The sequence below is a fragment of the Balaenoptera acutorostrata genome, chromosome 1 (genome assembly GCF_949987535.1).
Source record: "Balaenoptera acutorostrata chromosome 1, mBalAcu1.1, whole genome shotgun sequence".
NCBI classification, from domain to species: Eukaryota; Metazoa; Chordata; class Mammalia; order Artiodactyla; family Balaenopteridae; genus Balaenoptera; species Balaenoptera acutorostrata.
Window position 1 is genome coordinate 115734016 of NC_080064.1, and position 22530 is coordinate 115756545.

Genomic DNA, 22530 nt, shown 5'->3' on the forward strand with positions numbered 1-22530 from the left:
AACACATATGTTTGAGAAAATTTTGTAAACGGAAATGTAAATTAATCTTATTATCTCACCACCCAGATTTTTTCCAGTTCTTTTTTCTATGTACATGTATATGAGAGTCTGTGTGTATTTCTTTTCTTTTTATGAAATTAAAATATTTATCTACTTGATAACTTGCTTTTCACTTACTTTGCTATGAACACTTTCCTATGTCATCAATATCATTCCCTAATCTGGTTTTCAATGACCACAAAGTTTTCCTACAATGGCAGTAAGGTAATTTATTTAATGAGCTTTCTTTTCTTGACCATTTAATGTTCTTCAATTTTGGTTGTATATATCTATGATTATTTCAGTAGGTAAATTCTGAAGAGGGGAATTGTCAGGTCAAAGAAGCTCTTAGCCCTTTGCTACTATACTGCTTCCTTGTTCACTAAATTAAAGAGCATTATAACTAGAAAGATACTGCTTCACCTCAAAACAGGTGACTTTAGGACAGAAATGGAAATTTCTGTCTATCTGTCTATCTATCTATCTATCTATCTATCTGTCAAATATTAACAAATCCTCATGTAGATTATTATTCCAAATAAATTTTATAAGCCTCAAACTATACATGGTTTCAGAAACCATTCAGATAAACTGCTTCTCAAATTTCCTTTTACCTGAGCAGCTTGTAAAATATATAAATTCCTGGGTCCTATTTCTATAGCTTTTGAATTAGTAAATATAGCTGAGTTCTGGGTAATTTTATTATTTCTAAACTTTTTTCTTTCATTTCTTTCCCACCTGGAGAAAAGAGCAAGCTCACACGATTACTCAGGAGTGAGTCCTGGGCCTGGCATCTGTAATCTCCAGATTCATGGACCTCATGGGTGTTTCCTGAGGTTTCACTTTGTATTTCTTCCAGAAGATACTGATGGTACCATTTTATTTTCTCTGATGCATCGAAGTGAATTGTTTTGCAAGTCAGTGTCACATTCTCTCCTTGGAAGACAGTGGTCCATGGAGGATGGAGGAAAATTACAGACTTTGGTTCAGTTGCTGTGGATGAAAGAGAAAGAATCTGAGGTGGAGTGGCCTGCAGTCCCCATCACAGTGGTTTGTGAGGCTCAGACTGGAGGTCCTGGCTTTTGGGAATCCCTAAGAAATCCCCCTGGGAAAGTCACTGATTGCTCAAGTCTGTGTTTCAACCAAAGCACTCACCCAGCAGAAAGTGATTGCTGAGGGGATGACAATGAGCAAAATGATTTCAAGAGGGTGATATCAGGCAAGGTTCACTGCCAAATGTCAATGGGAAATAAATGGTAGGTTAGTCTGTTATGGAATTGGATCCTGGGAAATGTCATCCCCTGCCCCTGCCACTTCATCATGTTCATAAACTCATAAGAACTTCCCAGGGAGTTGTTAAAATCACAGTTTTGCACATTCCAAAAAAGGATAAATCATATTAAGATTTTGGCACTGGAAAAAGCTGGAGAGATTAACTTGTCTAACACCTTCATCTTATAGATTATGCCCAGGAAATGCCCAGAAAAATCCCATCATAGCTAATCGTGGTAGAGCAAGGAATGGACAGGTCGTTAGCTAGAATCCAGAGGTGATCTAATTAAGGATGAAACACTGGGCAGCTGATTTTGGACAGGAGAGAGGTGGTAGTGAGTTCTTGCTATTTATGAGTCCTCAAATATCCAAAATACTCTCTGACCCAAAAGATTGGCAATAGTGTCAGAACTTAAAAAAAATGTGGGATACAGACAATTTGTCTTCTCCCTCAATCTCCTCTTTTTGTGCATTTCTTCCTTTTAAGGGCCCATTTGTTGGATGTTCTTATGCTCCCCACACATTTCCTGGAGGATTTTACTCCTAAAACTTTAGAGAATGCAACATTCCCACTGGTATCGCCACAGTGTGATGTTTTCAGAGAAGTTTTGCAGGCTTGCTGATTGGAGAACATCTTATCCCAAGTCCTGCACATTTGATATGGAGTTAAGATGTCCTGCCTTGTTATCTGGGGTCCATTTGCAATAGGAGTAAGTGCAGGACCTAGTGAAGGCCAGGAGTTGCTTGTACATTTGCTGCTTCTTCCAGGGAGGGCCAGAGGATGACCACGTGGCTATCCTGGCTCTTGGGCAATGCCAATAGACCAGGTGACACTTTCACATCTTTGCCGACCTCAGCAAGAGAAACAGGAGATATTAGAGATCCTCAGGCAATCATCACAAATATTTCATATTTATTAGGGAGACACTCTTATCCAGGGACACTGAAGTACATAAGAAAGGAGAACTCACCAAACTGTCCACTGACAGGAGCTGTAAAAATATAAAGAGCCAGAGATGAGCACAGAGCAAGGAATCTTTGGCTTTTCGAAGGGAATGCTTGTTTTTTTTTTCATTCATTAAAATTTATTTTTTAATGTAATAGTCATTTGTCAAATGTCTATTTATACTGGTCATTGTGCTTGGACTAAAGCGTGAATAAAAAAGATGAAAAAAAAATGGTATCTAATAAAAGAAGTTGATTGGTGGGATAAACAGAAACCTGAAGCAAAATAATATAATTATAATGCAGGGTATAAGTGCAGTAATAGAAATACACATGGGGCATCTTGAAGGCAGAAGGGTCACCCATCCCAGTATGTAGGGTCTGTGTGTGTGAGTCAGTGTGTGGCAAAGAGGGTGGGTGGACCGTAAAAGATACCTGAAGGAAGTGATGCTTGAGAAGACTGAATGAGAACATAGGAGTCAGCCAGGCAAAGGTGATTGTGTTTGGCAAGAGCTGATGGGGGGTGTAATTAAGACAGAAAGGGCACAGATGTGAAGAAATAGCACTGGTGTTCAGAAGTTGAACGGGGGAGTGGTTCTGGAAGGTAGAGAGTTTAGGGGAAATCAGATTAGACAGATAGGCAGGGCCTAAATTATGAATGGTATGTAGCTATGGTTTCATCATAAAAGTAACAGGGAGCCATGGAAATGTTTCAAGTAGGAAAGTGACAAGATTAAAAGTTGTAACTTATTGGAGCACTCTGGCAGATGTAAAACAGAAGGACTGGAGGGAAGGCAGAGCAAGAGATGATGATATTTAATTTTCTTCAGAATGTTTATCTGAAATTATCTTATTTGCTTGTTTGCTTTGTTTGCTTACTTTTCCTTCTCTAGAACAGAAGCTATGTGAAAGCAGGGACTTCTCATGTTCACCATATATCACACAGAATTTATAACAGTGCCTGGTTTATAAGAGACATTTCATAAACATTTATTGAATAATGAATTAATTAAAGTACTAAGTTAGTAAGTATCTCTACTTGGGAAGATACAGGTTTGAGAAAGGAGTATTGGAGAGGCAGAAGAGGCAAAATTGACTAGTTTGTAAACTGATTACACATTCCAGATGAGGGACAGATTTGATTCATTCATTCAACAGAAATGTGTGGAATGCCAACTGTATCTAGGAACTGGACAAGGCAATGGAAATCCAGCAGTGAGCAAAAGGGATATTATCCCTGTCCACATGGGGCTGATGAGAAGTAATCCAAACCTAAGTGTTATAATCAGAGCAATGGATTATTTGCCATTTTCTAAATATCTTGGAATCATGGATTTGTATTGTTTTATAAGTAGCTAATATTTTTCTGAGTGTATTCTATGTGGTAGATATTCACATACATTATTTCATGTAATCTTCTTAACTATCCCTATGAGGAAAGTTCTATGATTATCCCCATTTTACAGACCAGAAACTGTTTAAGTAGCTGTTAAGGGTAGAATGGAGTTTTTAACCCATTTATTTGAACCCATCCTGTTTGACCCCAAAGCACATGCTCCTGGCCATTACCCTATCCTGCTCCTTTGTTTTGGTGCCACACTAGGATGTGCTTCCTATTTCTGGAGTATTCCATGCAGCTTCCAACTATGGGGTCCTTTTTTCTCACATTGTGCTGTACCCCATCCCTGCCCCCTCCAGCTCCTACTGTCTATCTGTTTCGAAGTCATTACCAGCTACTTGGCATATAGTTTGTTAACCACTTTTACCATCATTGGTAACTTTGCTTGGACAATTGTTTAACTGAGATCTTGTTACATAGATATTTCTTGTACATTGGCCTTGTTGAAGGACCTTCTATATCATGAGCTTCCTAAGCACAGAAATGCTGCTTCCCATGTCTTCTCATCATCATTCTTAGCACCTAGCATAGTGCTGTATATTAATGTTACTAAATAATTTGTTGAACAAATGAATAAATATGTTTTATTCTAATATTTTCAACTTTGGTAAAAAAACCAACCAGTTGATATGTGTGAATTGACAGACTTATACACACCCACAGGCACAAAGAGAATGTCACATGTTGGGAGTGACATGAGCAAGATGGTAGAAGAGGAGGTCTCTAGTCTTTGTCTCCACCCTCTACAGAAACGAAGTTTTAGCAGCCATCTACAAACAAAAACTGAGAGCTTTGAGATCTAGAGATTGTGAAACCCCATTGGAGCCCAAGACCAAGGAGCGCCACTTTGAGAAGACAAGCACATATGCTGGTAGAAGACTCACTGACTATGATCCCAGCTACAGACTAAAAGCTGCCTTATTCTCCTGTAAACTCAACTCTAGCTCCACTTGTCCATGGTCTTGCCACCAGCCTTTTCTGCTGAGGAATCCATGCTCATCCATGCCCTTGGTAGCAAGCCCACCAGCCTCAGACCTGAGTTCTATTGCTGAAGCAGTTCTGTGACCCAGATCCAGTCCCACTCTACTGTAGTCCAAAGCAGTCTTGCCTGCCCAGGGTTCTACCCAGGGACCCAGTGAAAGCCACACCTGTAAGCAGCCCTGGTAACAGAACTTCATGTCTTGAACTTGACTGTGGTCCTTAAAGCCATCCTGTGACCAAACTCCAGTACCACTCTACTGAAGTTCAGGGCAGTCCTGACTGCCCAGGGACCAGCCAAGCAACCCAATGAGAGAACGCTCAGGGACCTAGCAGAAACCACACCCATCCATGCCCTTGGTAACAGGCTTGCCAACTGCAGACCCAAATGTAAACCCAGCAATAATCATGAGATCCAGCTCCAGCCAAGCTCAACCATGATCCTGGAGGCAGTCCTATAAGTTCATGGAAGAAGCAAGAGTATTTAGCTGTTCAAACAAGTAAATACCAGAAAGAGTGTCTGCTTTTCTAAATTCACAGACACCAATGCAGAGCTACACAGATCATATTTGTCAGGCAAATATGACAACATCAAAGGAAGCTAATAAAGCTCCAGTAACTCACCCTAACGATCCATGAACTGCTTGGCTAACATTTCAAAATAATAGTCTTAAAGAAGCTCGATGAACTATAAGAAAAAGCAGACAAGTAAATGAATCTGCAAACAATACATAAACAAAATGAGAAGTTTAACAAAGAAATAGAAAACATAAAAAAGAACCAGACAGAAATCTTGGAGCTAAAGAATACAATGACTAAGCTGAAAAATTCAATAGACACCTTCGATAGCAGAAGTGATCATGCAGGAGAAAGAATCAGTAAATTCAAAGACAAGCCATTTCATATTATCCAGTTAGAGGAACAAAAAGAAAGAAGACCAAAAAAAGAGCGAAGACGACTTAGGTGGTTTATGGGATAACATTAAACCAATCAATATATGCATTATTCAAGTCCCAGAAGGAGCAGAGAATAAGAGCAGAAAGATTGTTTAAAGAAATAATTTAAAACTTCCCAAATCTGGGGAGGGAATTGAACATCTAGATCCATGATTCCCAAAGGATCCCAAATAAGCTAGACATCAAAAGGTCCAAGACATATTATAATCAAACTCTCAAAAGTCAAAGACAAAGAGAAAGTTTTTAAATCAGCAGGAGAAAAGCAACTCATCACACACAAGGGAACCCTAATAAACTTACAGTGGATTTATCAGTAGAAAAATTGCAGATCAGGAGAGAGTGGGATAATTAAAATACTGGAAGAAAAAACCCTGCCAACCCAAAATACAATACATGGCAAAGCTGTCCTTTGAAATGAAGGAGAGATAAAGACTTCCCAAGATAAAAAAAAAGCTGGGGAAGTTAACTACCATAAAACCTGTTGTAAAGAAAAGCTAAAGGAAGTTCGTCAAGTTGAAATTAAAGGACACTAACTAGCAACATGAAAACACATGAAATTATACAATTCACTGTTAAAAGTGAGTATATATATGGTTTGACTTATGATTTTTCAGCTTTGTGATGGTGTGAAAGCAGTACGCGTTTGGTAGAAACCATACTTTGAACTTTGAACTTTGATCTTTTCCTGGGCCAGCAATATGCGGTATGATACTCTCTTGTGATGCTGGGCAGCAGCAGTGTGCCAGAGCTCCCAGTCAGCCACACAGTCAAAGGGCTAAACTTACAACAATTCTGTATCTACACAGTCATTCTGTTTTTCACTTTCAGTACAGTATTCAATAAATTACATGAACTATTCAATACTTTACTATAAAATAGTATTTGTGTTAGATGATTTTGCCCAGCTGTAGGCTAATGTAAGTGTTCTGAGCATGTTTAAAGCAGTTTAGGTTAGGCGATGATATTCAGTAGGCTGGGTGTATTAAATACATTTTGGACTTATGGTATTTTCTACTTATAATGAGTCTATCAGGACATAACCTCATCATGAATTGAGGAAGATCTGTATAGTTATATTCAGACTACTCTGAATACTGGGTCTTATTCTATTCAGTCTGCTATGACAAAAATGCCATACTGGGTAGCTTATAAACAACAGTAATTTATTTCTCAAAGCTCTGGAGGCTGGAAAGTCTGATATCAAAGCACCGGCAGACTCTTCTCCAGTACAGTGCACGTCATCATAGACAGCTATCTTTTCACTATAATCTCATATGGAAGAAAGCATAAGAGGGCTCTCTTTGGCCTCTTTTATAAGGGCACTAATCTCTTTCATGATGGTTCTGCCCTCATGACATAATCATCTCCCAAATGCCCCACCATCTCCTAATACTATCACCTTCGGTGTCAAAATTTTAACATATGCAGTTTGAGGGAAAACAAACATTCAGACCATAGCATCCTATATAGTGGTATATAAATCACTTTTAACTCTAGCAAAAAGAGTTTAAAAAGACAAAAGTATTAAAAATAACTATAGCTAAAACAATTTGTTAATGTATATACAATATAAAATGTGTAAATTGTGATATCTATAACAAAATGGGGGAGAACTAAAAGTGTAGAGTTTTAATATGTAATTGAAATACATTTCTTAACTTAAATTGTCTGCTATATTTTATAAGGTCCCATAGTTATCACAAAGAAAAAAACTGAAATAGATATACAAAGACCCCCAAAAGCTAAAACTATCTTGAACCAGAAGAACAAAACTGGAGGCATTATACTTCCTGACTTCAAATTTTATTACAAAGCTATGGGAATCAAAGCTAGCATAAAAATAGACATATAGATCAATGGATCAGAACAGAGAGCCCAGAAATAAGTCCACACTTTTACAGTCAACTGATCTTCAAAAGGGGTGCCAAAAACACACAAAGGGGAAAGAATAGCTCTCTCCGTAAATCATTCTGCAAACACTGAATATCCACATGAAAAAAAAAATTGGATCCTTATATCTCACCATGTACAAAAATCAATTCAAAGTAGATTAATGACTTAAATATATGACCTGAAACTGTAAAACTACTAAAAGAGAACATAGGGAGAAAGCTTCTTGGCATGGATCTGGGACATGAGTTTTGGATATAACTCCAAAAGCATAGGCAAAAAAAGGAATAACTAAAACAAATGGGATTGCATCAAAAGTAAAAGCTTTTGCACAGCAAAGGAAACAACAATATAAAGAGTAACCTACGAAATGGGAGAAAATATATGCAAACCATATATCCAATAAGGGGTTAATATATAAAATGTCTTAGGAACTCTAACAAATCAACAACAAAATACAAATAACCTGATTAAAAAACAGTTAAGGACATGAATAGATATTCTTAATAGAAGACATAAAAGTGTCCAAAAGTATATAAAAAGATGCTCAACATTAGTTATCAGGGAAGTGCAAATCAAAACCAGGAGATAACACCTCACACCAGTTAGAATAGCTATTACCAAATAGACAAAAGATAACAAGTGTTGATGAAGAAACCTTGTACACTGTTGGTAAGAATATAAATTCACACAGTCATTATACAGAAACAGTATGGAAGTTCCTTAAAAAATTAAAAGTAAACTATCATATGATCTAGCAATCCCACTTCTGGGTATGTATCTGAAGGAAATAAAATCAGTATCTTGATGAGAATCCTGCACTCCCATATTCATTGCAGCATTATTCACAGTAGCTAAAATATTGAAACAATCTAAGTGTCTGTCAACTGATTAATGGATAAAGAAAATGTGGTGTATAATAATATTCCGTTGCATATATATATGCAACGGAATATTATTCAGCTTTAAAGAAAAAGAAAAAAATCCTGCCATTGTGACAACATAGATAAACCTAGAGGACATTATGCTAACTGAAATAAGCCAGACAGAGAAAGACAAATACTGCATGATTCCACTTACATGTAGAATCTGAAAAAGTTGAAATCACAAAAGCAGAGAATAAAATGGTGTTTGCCAGGCAGTGAGTAGGATGTAGGGGAACTGGGGAGATGTTGGTCAGAGGAAATGAACTTTCAGTTGTAAGACAAAGCAGTACTGGAGATCTAATATAGAGTATGGTGACTAATAACGTATTGTTGAAATTTGCTGAGAGTTCATCCTGAGTGTTCTTACCAAACACACACACACACACACACACACACACACACACACACACACACACACACACACGGTAATTATGTAAAGTGAGAGAAATGTTAACTAGCTGATTGTGGTTATTACTGCATAATACATGTATATCAAAACATCTCATACATCTTAAATATATACAATTTTTATTTGTCAATTATACTTCAATAAACCTGGAGGGAAAAAGAAAGAATGTCATGCATCTTAGGTTTTTCCCTTGCCTTGCCCACTTCCCCCTGTGAGTCTCGGTCTTTGTCTCCCCCTCCCTGTTTTCTTTATCTGACAATCACAGCTGTGGTTTGCATTTGTGTGCAAAACAAGGAGACATCTTTTGTATTAGAAAACTTTCCCTCCCATGTCTAGCACCATGGTCTGGCATTGTCATACAAGGGATAAACACTCCTCCTCTGCAGAGAGAAAACTAGGGTCTTCTCTGAATGAGACAATATGAACAAGCAAACGTAATACATTTTCTGGACTTTATCAAGTAATATTTGTTGTAGAAAAAAATGAATAAACCCTTAAGTGTTGTGGTCACTGTGGTTTCCTTCTTTGTAAAGTCGAAGCTCTGACCACGCTTTCAGCCTCAAGGGAGAAATCTCTGAACTATACAGTGAAGCCAGAGAATATAATCTCCCCAGGCAGAAAAGAATCTCTGAGCAGGGGCTGAGCCCCAAGAAAAGGTCAGATCCATGATAGAGAGATGCTGTCCCAACCCCACCCAGGGCCCCTGTTGAGCTGTTCTACTTACCCAGGACCAGCAGTGACACCCACAGCAGCATGAAGACTCGGCCTGCCCAGGGCTGAGACCAAAAGAGAGGTTTTCTCAGGAATACTAAGTTTGGCTTTGATCTTACAGTTGTACACTGTCACAGTAGCCCCAAGGAAGACATCTGAGAAACAGCTTTTTCAAAGAGCAGGATGCATTAGTAAATTAGAAAAAAGGAAGTGGAAGTACCCATCCTCAACTACTAATCAAAGTTTCCTGCCCAGTGATCAAAGTGAAAAAATAAATGTTAGGGTTTTTAAAAAGCTCATATCCTTGACCCCACATTTCTATTGCTTGGAAAATACCTTAAGGGAAGTATGGAAGATAGCTCTAAAATAATGTTATTGTGACATTATTCATAATAGCCAAAACACTTGAAGCAACATAATGGGACTGCTTAAGAATATTCTGATACATCTAAACAATGACATAAAATGCAGACATTAAGAATGAGATAAACTTGCACATATAAGAAGGCAAGACAACCTTGATTAATGTGAAGAGAAAAAAGTGAGGAGTAGATTGGTATTTGTAGTATTATCACATTGGGGTAGATGTAAAAAATAGAATACATGTGTATATAAACTGACAAAGTATCCTTTTTCATTTCCTGGAAAGTATATCTAAAATAGTGGTTATATTTGAAGAACTATGGATAGGAAGGAGACATTTTATTTTATGTCTTTCTATACTGTTTAACTTTTTAAAAATTACTATGTTTGTGAATTGCTTTTATAACTTTTTAAAACTCAAGTTTCCATCCTGGTATACTGACAGCAAAGATCCCTAAGACATTAGCTGCCATGAGAAATGCCAGTTCCTTATTTTTTTATTTTTTTTTTAAAGGATTTTCTTATTTATTTATTTATTTATTTTTGGCTGTGTTGGGTCTTCGGTTCGTGCGAGGGCTTTCTCCAGTTGCGGCAAGCGGGGGCCACTCTTCATCGCGGTGTGGGGACCGCTCTTCATCGCGGTGCGCGGGCCTTTCTCTATCGCGGCCCCTCCCGTCGCGGGGCACAGGCTCCAGACGCGCAGGCTCAGCAATTGTGGCTCACGGGCCCAGCCGCTCCGTGGCACGTGGGATCTTCCCAGACCAGGGCTCGAACCCGTGTCCCCTGCATTAGCAGGCAGATTCTCAACCACTGCGCCACCAGGGAAGCCCCAGTTCCTTATTTTTAAATAGTTTTCCCCACCCTTTCTTTCTGGGTCCATACCTTGGTCTTCTTAAGGGGACATTTAATCTCATATCTGCAAATGCATATCACCTTACATACATTACGTTATATCCTACCTACTTCATTCTGAGATAAGAAAAGCATATAAGGGTAAATAGAGATTATTCCATCTCAGTCCAGCAGGAGAACCTCAAGGGAACAAAGAGCTTTTACTTGCTTTTGAAGCTAATACAAATAGCTCTGCTACATATATTCTTGTATAGGTCTCTTGGTGCATGTGGGCACGCATATCCGTTGAATATATACCTGGGAGTAGAATTCCTGGCTCTTAAAATTATTTTAGAATGCTCAGTTTAGAAGGTACTGCTAAATTATTTTGGAAAGTGGTTGTGCTAATTCCTACCTTATCAACCAGTGTGTGAGAGTTCTTGTTGCTGTAAAATATTTACTGATATTGGTATTATAATCTTGTAAAATTTAGCCACTGTGCTAGGATTATCTTAATGCAGTTTTAATTTTCATGTCCCTGGTGAATTATGCAATTGAGCATCTTTTCATGTTCTAATTGGTGAATTGGATATTCTTTTAATCTCTCTGGTCATTTTTTCTTTTCTTGCCTTAAAATACAAATTTTATGTCATCTGGCTTGCAATTTTTCTTTTGTGATATCATTGTCTGGTTTTGGTATCAGTGTGATACTGGTCTCATAAAATGACTTCAGAAGTGTTCTTTCCTCTGCAATTTTTTGGAATAGTTTGAGAAGGATAGGTGTTAAGTCTTCTCTAAATGTTTGGTAGAATTCACCTGCGAAGCCATCTGGTCCTGGACTTTCGTTTTTTGGGAAATTTTAAATTACTGATTCAATTTTATTACTGGTAATTGGTCTGTTCATATTTTCTATTTCTTCCTGGTTCAGTCTTGGGAGATTTTATCTTTCTAAGAATTTGTTCATTTCTTCTAGGTTGTCTATTTTATAAGCATATAGTTTTTTGCGGATGAAATGATACTACAGGGAGAAAATCCTAAAGAGGCCACCAGAAAACTACTAGAGCTCATTAATGAATTCAGTAAAGTTGCAAGATACAAAATTAATATACAGAACTCTGTTGCATTTCTATATACTAACAACAAACTATCAGAAGAAAAATCAAGGAAACAATCCCATTTACCATCAAATCAAAAAGAATAAAATACCTAGGAATAAACCTACCTAAGGAGGTAAAAAGCCCGTATACAGAAAATTATAAAACACCAATGAAACAAACTGAAGATGACACAAGTGGTTGGAAAGCTGTACCATGTTCTTGGATTGGAAGAATTAATATTGTTAAAATGACCATACTAGCCCAAGGCAATCTACAGATTCAATGCAATTCCTATCAAAATACCAATGGCATTTTTTTCCCCAGACCACAACAAATAATTTTAAAATTTGTATGGAAACACAATAGACCTTGAAGAGCCAAAACAATTTTGAGAAAGAAGAACAGAGCTTCCGAACAGCTTGAAGCTAGGTACTGAGATACTTCTCTTAGGAACTCTAAGAGGTCTTGGCACATCCTCAAATACTGGGAGCATTTTAAAATATAATAGGCTGTTTGAAGAAGCACAAAGATTTGAGAGATGACAAAGAGCTGGAGCAGGGTTGAATAATAAGTTTTATCTCCTACATGTGGCCACTCTTCAATATTGGGAGAGGTCTTCATTTCATCTACTGTATACAAACCATAACAAAGTCAAGCAAAATAAAGAAACAGAGGAATATATTCCAAATAAAAGAACAAGATAAAACCTAGAAAGAAAAAAACCTTAATGAAATAGAGATAAGTAGTTTACCTGATAAAATGTTCAAAGTAATGGTCATAATGATGCTCACTGACCTGGGGAGAAGAATGGATGGCACAGGAAAACTTCAACAAAAAGAGGGAAAATATGAGAAAGTACCAAATAGAAATCACTGCTGAAGAATACAATAACTGAACTGAAAAATACACTAGACAGATTCAACAGCAGACTAGATGAAGCATAAAAGAGGATCAGTCAACTTTAAGACAAGGCAGTAGAACTCACCCAATCAGAGCAGCAAAAAATAAATTGATTAATTTTTTTTTAAAAGTGAAGATAGCTTAACGAGCTTATGAGGCAAAACCCAATGGACACACACTCAACTTATAGGTGTCCCAGAAGGAGAGGAGAGATAGAAAATAACAGAAATCTTGAAGAAATAATGGACAAAAACTTCCCTAACCTGAGTAAAGAAATAGACATCCAGATCCAGGAAATTCTGAGTTTAAATAAGATGAATCCAAAGAAACCTACACCAAAACACATTATAATTAAAATGTCAAAATTAAAGACAGAGAGAGAATATTAGAAAGCAGCAAGAGTGAAATATTTTGTTATGTACAAAGGAACACTCATAAGACTATCAATAGATTTTTCAGCAGAAACTTTGCAGACCAGAAGGGAGTGGAATGATATATTCAAAGTGTTGAAACAAAGAATAAAAAATCCAACAAATAATACTCTACCCAGAAAAGTTATCAGGTAGAATTTAAGGAGAGAGAAAGAGTTTTCCATACAAGCAAAAGCTAAAGGAGTTTTCACCACTAAACTGGTCTAACAAGAAGTGTTAGGAGGACTTATTTAAACTGAAAAAAAAAAAAAGGTTAATTTCTAACAAGAAAACATATGAAAGAAAACATTTCACTGGAAAGGTAAATATATAGTAAATGTAGTGGTTTAATCACTTATAAAACTAGTATAAAGATTAAAAGACAAAAGCAGTAAAAACAACTATTACAATCATTAGTTAAGGGATACACAAGACATAAAGATATAAACTGTGAGGTGGAAAGTAAAAATGTTGAGATATAGGGATCAAACTTATGTTGTTATCAATTTAAAACAGAATGTTATGTTATTATATGAAAGCCTCCTGGTAACCATAAAGCAATCCTTTAGTAAATACCAAAAAAGAGAGAGAGAGAGAGAGAGTAATATAAGCATAACATTAAATTTAAAAAGTCATCAAATCACAAAGGAAGAGAACAAGATTTGTTCTCTTTGTTTGAATAAGTGGTGCTGGGAAACTGGAGAGCTACATGTAAAAGGATGAAATTAGTACATTTTCTCACACCACATACAAAATTAAACTCAAAATGGATTAAAGACCTAAATGTAATATGTGAAAAAGCTCTTAGGAGAGAACATAGGCAAAACACTCTTTGACATCAATTGTAGCAATAGTTTTATGGATCAGTCTCCTAAGGGAAAAGAACCAATAGCAAAAATAAACAAATGGGACCTAATTAAATTTAAAAGTTTTTGCAAAGCAAAGGAAACCATCAACAAAATGAAAAGATAACCTACTGAATGGGAGAAAATATTTGCAATAAGCTCATACAACTCAACATCAAAAACAAACAAACAAACAAAAAACAGAATTAAAAATGTGCAGAAGAATTCATTACACATTTTTCCAAAGAGGAAATGCAGATGGTCAACAGGCACACCACTAATCATCAGGAAAATGAAAATCAAAACCACAATGAGATATCACCTCACACATGCCAGAATGGCTATCATCAAAAAGAAGACAAATAACAAATGTTGGCGAGGATGTGGAGAAAAGGGAACCCTCGTACACAGTTGGTAGAAATGTAAATTGGTGTAGCTACTGTGGAAAACAGTATGGAGGTTCCTCAGAAAACTAAAAATTGAACTACCGTGTGATCCAGTAATTCCACTCCTGGGTATACATCTAAAAAAACCAAAAACACTAATTCAAAAAGATACATGTGCCCCAATGTTCACAGCAGCATTATTTACAATAGGCAAGATACGGAAGCAACCTATGAATGAATAAAGAAGATGTAGTATATATATTGAATATATATATATATATATATATATATATATATATATATATATATATATAATGGAATATTACTCAACCAAAAAAAAGAATGAAATTCTGCCATTGCAGCAACATGGATGAACCTAGAGGGTACTATGCTTAGTGAAATAAGTCAAACAGAGAAAGATAAATACTGTATGTTATCATTTATATGTGGAATCTAAAAACAAAACAAGCAAATATAACAAAACAGAAAAAGACTCACACCTATAGAGAACAAAGTAGTGATTACCAGTGAGGAGAGGGAAGGTGGGGGGGGGGCAAGATTGGGGTAGGGAATTAAGAGATACAAACTGCTATGTATAAAATAAATAATTATATTCTACAGCATAGGAAATGTAGCCACTATTTTGTAATAACTGGAAATGGAGTATAATCTATAAAAATATTGAATAAGTATGTTGTATACCAGAAACCAATATAATATTGTAAGTCAACTATGCTTCAATTAAAAATAATTATAATTTAAACTGGTACACTCTTACAGAGACACCAAGGGTGATTTTAAAATTTATCTGAAAGATATTTAAATTTCTAAAAAATTACGAAGATTGTTTAGGATGAAAAACTAACCCTTGTAAATTTGGTGTGATAAACTTAAAAGAACAAACATGTTTGGAAACACATCAATGATTGTAATTTAATTTTGTTGAACATATAATTTCACTTGCTTGTATATTTAAATATTTTGTAGCTAAAATAGTCACTTAATGAATAAAAATAATATAAAATTTGGAAAGTCTATTAAAAAAAGAAGAGTGCAAGAGAAGAAAAAAAAAGGAACACAGAAGAACTACAAAAACAACTAGAAAAGAATTAACAAAGTGGCAATATGTACATACCTATCAATAGTTACTGTAAATGTAAATGGATTAAATGCTCCAACCGAAATACACAGAGTGACTGACTGATAAGAAAGCAAGACCCATATATATACTGTCTACAAGAGAGTCATTTTAGATGTAAGGACACACACAGACTCAAAGTGAAAGGATGAAATAAGACAGTCTACGCAAACGGAACCAAAAGAAAGCTGGAGTAGCTATACTTATATCAGAAAAAATAGGCTTTAAACAAAGACTGTAGTAAGAGACAAAGATGGGCATTACATAATGATAAAGGGGTCAATCCAACAAGAGAATATAACATTTATAAATATTTGTGCATCCAACATAGGAGCATCTAAATATATAAAGCAAATTTTAACAGACCTAAAGGGAGGAATAGACAGTAATAGTTGTAGGGGATTTTAATGCCCCACTTACATAAATGAATAGATCAACCAGAAAGAAAATTAATAAGGAAACATCTGCCTTAAAGGACGTGTTAGCCAGATGGACTTAACAGATATATACAGAATGTCACACCCAAAAATAACAGAATGCACATTCTTCTCTAGGGCTCATGGAATATTTTCCAGGATAGATCATATGTTAGGCTACAAAACAAGTTTTAATAAATTTATGATAATTAAAATCATATCAAGTGTCTTTCTGAACACAATATTAAAACTAGAAATTAATTACATGAAGACAACAAAAATTCACATATGTGGAGATTAAACAACATACTACTGTGCTTGCTTCGGCAGCACATATACTAAAATTGGAATGATACAGAGAAGATTAGCATGGCCCCTGTGCAAGGATGACATGCAAATTTGTGAAGCATTCCATATTTTTAAAACAAAGAAACCAATCCAAAAATGGGCAGAAGACCTAAATAGACATTTCTCCAAAGAAGATATACAGATTGCCAACAAACACATGAAGGGATGCTCAACATCACTAATCATTAGAGAAATGCAAATCAAAACTACAATGAGGTATCACCTCACACCAGTCAGAATGGCCATCATCAAAACATCTACAAACAATAAATGCTGGAGAGGGTGTGGAGAAAAGGTAACCCTCTTGCACTGTTGGTGGGAATGTAAATTGATACCACCATTATGGAGAACAGTATGGTGGTTCCTTAGAAAACTAAAAATAGAACTACTATACTACCCAGCATCCCACTACTGGGCGTATACCCTGAGAAAACCTTAATTCAAAAAGAGTCATGTACCACAATGTTCATTGCAGCTCTATTTACAGTAGCCAGGACATGGAAGCAACCTAAGTATCCATTGACAGATGAATGGATAAAGAAGATGTGGCACATATATACAATGGAATATTACTCAGCCATAAAAAGAAATAAAATTGGGTTATTTGTAGTGAGGTGGATGGAGTTAGAGTCTGTCATACAGAATGAAGTAAGTCAGAAAGAGAAAAACAAATACCGTATGCTAACGCATATATATATGGAATCTAAAAACAGAAAAAAAAATGGTTCTGAAGAACCTAAGAGCAGGACAGGAATAAAGACACAGATGTAGAGAATGGACTTGAGGACAAGGGGAGGGGGAAGGGTAAGCTGAGACGAAGTGAGAGAGTGGCAAGGACATATGTACACTACCAAATGTAAAATAGATTGCTAGTGGGAAGCAGCCGCATAGCACAGGGAGATCAGCTCAGTGCTTTGTGATCACCTAGAGGGGTGGGATAGGGAGGATGGGAGGGAGACGCAAGAGGGAGGAGATATGGGGATATATGTATATGTATAGCTGATTCACTTTGTTATAAAGCAGAAACTAACACACCATTGTAAAGCAATTATACTCCAATAAAGATGTTAAAAACAACAACAACAAAACCCACAACATACTACTGAGCAATCAGTAGATCAGAGGGAAGTCAAAAGAGAAATAAAAAACTCTGAGACAAACAAAAATTGAAATGTACCAAAATTTGTGGGATAGAGCAGTTCCAAATTCTACACCCACAAATCAGTCATGTGATATACCACATTAACAAAATGAAGGTTAATAAGCTCAATAAATGAAGAAAAAGCTTTTGAAATAATTCAACATTCATTTATGATAAAAACTGTCAACAAAGTTGGCATGGAAAAAGTACCTCAACATAATCAAGGTCATATATGACAAGCCCACAGCTAACATCATACTCAACACTGAAAAGCTGAAAGCCTTCCTCTATGATCAGGAGCTCGACAAGGATGCCCACTCTCTCCACTTTTATTCAATATGGTATTGGAAGTCCTAGCCAGAGCAAATAGTCAATAAAAAGAAATAAAAATGCGTCCAAATTGGAAAGGAAGAAATAAATCTTTTACTCTTTACAGATGACATGATATTATGTATAGAAAATCCTAAAGACTTAATCAAAAAACTGTTAGAAATAATAAATGAATTCAGTAAAGTTTCAGGATACAAAATCAATATACAAAAACCTGCTGCATTTCTATACCCGAATAAACTAAACTATCAGAAAGAGAAATAAAGAAAACAGTCCCATTTACAACTGCATCAAAAATAAAATACTCAGGAATAATTTTAACCAATTAGGTGAAAGACCTGTATATTTAAAAGTTCAAGTACTAATGAAGGAGATTGAAAATGAAACAAACATATGGAAATATATACCATATTTATGTACTGGCAGAATCAGTTTTTTTATTTTATTTTAAATTTGTATTGGAGTATAGTTGATTTACAATGTTGTGTTAGTTTCACATGTACAGCAAAGTGAATTAGTTATATATATATATACATACGATATTTGTCTTTCTGTGTCTGACATACTTCATTCAGTATGACAATCTCTAGGTCCATCCATGTTGCTGCAAACAACATTATTTTGTTCTTTTTCACGGCTGAGTAATATTCCATTGTGTATATGTGTATATATATATATATATATATATATATATATATATATATATATATCTCACATCTTCTTTATCCATTCATCTGTTGATGGACATCTAGGTTACTTCTATGTCCTGGCTATTGTAAATAGTGATGCAATGAACATTGGGGTGCATGTATCTTTTCAAATTATGGTTTTCTCTGGGTATATGCTTAGGAGTGGGATTGCTGGGTCATATGTTAGTTCTATTTTTAGTTTTTTAAGGAACCTCCATACTGTTGCCCATAGTGGCTATACAAATTTACATTCCCACCAAACAAAGTAGGAAAGTACCCTTTTCTCCACACCCTCTCCAGCATTTGTTGTTTGTAGAGTTTCTGATGATGCCCATTCTAACCAGTGTGAGGTGATACCTCATTATAGTTTTGATTTGCATTTCTCTAATTTTTAGTGATGTTGAGCAGCTTTTCATGTGCCTCTTGACCATCTGTATGCCTTCTTTGGAGAAATGTCTATTTAGGTCTTCTGCCCATTTTTTGATTGGGTTGTTTGTTTTTTTGATATTGAGCTGTATGACCTGTTTGTATATTTTGGAGATTAATCCTTTGTCCGTTGATTCATTTGCAAATATTTTCTCCCATTCTGAGGGTTGTATTTTTGTTTTGTTTATGGTTTCCTTTGCTGTGCAAAAGCTTTTAAGTTTAATTAGATCCCATTTGTTTATTTTTGTTTTTATTTTCATCACTGTAGGAGGTGGGTCAAAAAAGATCCTGCTGTGATTTATGTCAAAGAGTGTTCTGCCAGTATTTTTAAAATGTTCATACCACCCAAAGCAATCTATAGATTCAATGCAATCCCCATCAAAATTCCAATGGCATTTTCATAGAAATTGAACAAATACTCCCAAAATTTGTATGGAACCACCAAAAACCCTGAATAGCCAAAGCAACCTTGAGAAAGAAGAACAAAGCTAGAGGCATTACACTCCCTGATTTCAAATTATATTGTGGAGCTATAGTAATTAAAACAGTATGGTTTTGAAGTGGGACTTCATCATAATAAAAAGTTTCTGTTCTGTGCAGCAAAGGAAACCATCATCAAAATGGGAAGGTAATCTACAGAGTGGAAGACAATATTTTCAAATCATATATCTGATAAGGAGCTAATATCCAAAATATATAAAGAATCCATACAACTTAACAGCAAAAAAAAAAAAAAAAAAAATCCAATTTAAAAATGAGCAGAAGATCAGAAGAGACATTTTTCCAAAGAAGACACACAAACAGCCAATAGGTATCTGAAAAAGTGCTGAACATCACTGATCATCAGGGAAATGTAAATCAAAACCACAATGAGATATCACCTCACACCTATCAGGATAGGTATTATCAAAAAGACAAGAAAAAACATGTTGGTGAGGATGTGGAGAAAGGGGTAGAACTACCATATGATTCAGCAATTCCACTTCTGGGCATTTATTTGAAGGAAATAGAAACACTACCTCAAAAATATATGCACCCGTATGTTCACTGCAGTATTATTTACAATAGCCAAGATATGAAAACAACCTAAGTGTCTATGGATGGATAAATAGCTAAAGAACTTGTGGTACATATGCACGGTGGAATATTATTCAGCCACAAAAAAGACGAAATCTTGCCATTTGTGACAACATGTGTAGACCTCAAGGGCATTATACTAAGTGATAATAAGTCAGACAGGGAAAGACAAATATCATGTGACCTCTCTTAGGTGTGGAATCTGAAAGAGGCAGGGGGTTTGGGATGGTAGAAATAAGGGAATGAAAAGAAAAAAGGAAAACAATGTACAAGTCTTTTTGTAAGCAGCCTTTGGCAGGAAAGAGCTCTTTGCAGGAAGTCCCTTTTGTCTTGTCACTAAACTTAAACCAGGCACCCCTATGCTGTACTCATCTCTAGCCCTAGCACAACTTTCAAATCTTTTGATCACACAATACCTTGCTTAACCTGTTGGTTCTTTCTGTGGGTCAAAGAAGTAGAAATGAAGAATAAGTAATTAACAAATGACCAGATCTCTTCCTTAGCATCCCCTTCAGTAATCTCGTGAACAAACTGTGTGAACAAGACAGTATCAAAAGAAAGATCACAAGAATTTGACAAGCCTGCACAAAAACCTGCATGCAGTGGGGGATGGTAACGACTCTGACCCCCTATCTCAATGATTAACTGAGATAACTTCCCCTTTTCCCTTTAAAACTTTCATGGCTGAGCAGAATCTTGGGAGGCGGTTTTTGGGGAACACTGAGTCCACCATCTCCCCAGACGGCCGGCATTCTGATTAAAAGCAACTTTCTTTTCTACCAACATTTGCCTCTCTTGAGTATTGATTTTTGAGTGGTGAGCAGCTGGACCTGATTTGGTAATACTTTAAGAAAATTGTAAAATTTATTGATAAATGGAGAGTTATATCATATTTGTGGATAGCAGCACAATAACACAATGACCTTAAATCTTACCACATTAATCAACAAATTCAAGATGAAAAAAAGAAAGAAGAGAAGTAACATAAGTTTAAGGAGGGTGGAAGGGAGTGACCTGGACACCCAATAACCCTTCTCTAGTAACATCCTGATGAGTTAAGTATAAATGAGTCAGAAAGAAATGGATTTTTTTCCTTGAAATACACATGAGTTTAAATACCAACGAAAAATATGCTTGGAAAAAGTGTTTTGTTAAAAATCCCCCTCCCCCAAAAAGTTTCATTGAAGATGGAGTTTTGTTTTTCACTCTTTTAGTCATTTGTGGTTTGTCTCAGAAAGTAAAATGTGGTAGATATGCTTTTATTCTGAACTGAAAGTGATGTTTATCCTGATAGCTTACCATATATTGGATGCTTACTGTAATACAATGTCACATCAGGTACTATGTATATATTACTTTATTTAAACGTTGCATCAACACTAAAACAGTTAAACAGTGAAATAACACAGGCAATGTTCTATCAGGTGGGTATTATTGTCCTCATTTTACAGATGAGGAAAACTGAAGCTCAAAGAAATTAAGTACCTTAATTTCAAGTACCTTGTAAGCCCAAAGACTCACAGACAGTAAGTAGACTCACAGACAGTAAGCAGTAGAGCCAGGTCTGGAACCCAGCTCTGTCTGAGAATGAGCATAACCAATTCACTAAAGAGATTCAACAGTCATTAACATTTGAATAGGAATCTAGGTAAAGCATTGTCCTAAAGCCATCTGTAGCAGCAACAGTTTCCATGGTTAAATGGTTATCTCAAGGGCAATATTAAGGACCTATTCTGGGTTCCTGATGGCAGGAAATGGAAACTTGGTATTCTGAAGTTTATAAGTAAGCACTGTACTATCTATAACAGTACAGATTAGAACCAAAGGCTTCTGGAGGACAAAGGGAGAGACATATTTAAAGTAGGACGTGAGGAATTAACCACAGTAATCTCATGATCACTGGATAAGCCTTTCAGTTCAAGGGCTCTGTCAATCAATATGGAAAAGGGTTGGAACCTCTCAGGTGCTCTGGCTATAAGCAGCTGGAGGAAAAGTGTCAGTCAGATACAGTGATGAGAGAGGATTGACAGAGATGAAGAGGGAGTGTTGGCAGCATAAACAAATCTGGACAAAGGGAGAATTTAAATATTACCATCAGGTCATTTTCCTGAAGGAAAATCTAACCGGCAACGTTCTGTCACGACAGAGAGGTAAAGGAGCACAGGCTCTGTTACCAGAGAGACTCAGAGCTCTGCCACTTACCAGAGGGATGACCTCGAGCAAATTATCAAACTTGATCCCAAGTTTCTTCACCTTTATAAAGGAGACAACACCACCCATCTTATTAGGTTGGTGCCAGCCTATTCAAAACCCAGACCTACATGAAACCAAAATCTGCTGTTCTTTCACACTTTTATTCGCTTTCTGCACTACAGCCTTTTTACCAAATTGCCTTTATTTGTAATTAATGCTTATTAATAATCACTGGGTGAATGCATATATATTTAATAACTCTATTGAAGTATAATTTTCAAACATAAAATTCATTTGTTTTATCACTGCAATCTAATTTTTTTAAAATTTCCACTACCCCAAATATAAACTTGGCAACCATTTGTACTCTCCATTCCCACCCACAGCCCCAGGCAACAGATTACTAATTTACTTT

At 36.1% G+C, this 22530-nt stretch overlaps 1 protein-coding gene and 1 non-coding gene across 2 annotated transcripts in view; one reads left to right on the forward strand and one right to left on the reverse strand.

The window, feature by feature from the left end:
- FCRL5 (Fc receptor like 5) overlaps positions 1-9569 on the reverse strand; it is a 51293-nt gene extending 41724 nt beyond the window's left edge. Inside the window, 3 exon segments of the mRNA XM_028163953.2 lie at positions 778-1032; positions 2283-2303; positions 9539-9569. Of these exon segments, the coding sequence (XP_028019754.2) occupies positions 778-1032; positions 2283-2303; positions 9539-9569 (307 nt within the window).
- A 6656-nt stretch (positions 9570-16225) lies between these two features.
- On the forward strand, positions 16226-16332 carry LOC114236444 (U6 spliceosomal RNA). Its single transcript, XR_003622404.1, has one exon. It is a non-coding gene; the product is annotated as a U6 spliceosomal RNA (small nuclear RNA).
- The last annotated feature ends 6198 nt before the right edge of the window (positions 16333-22530 follow it).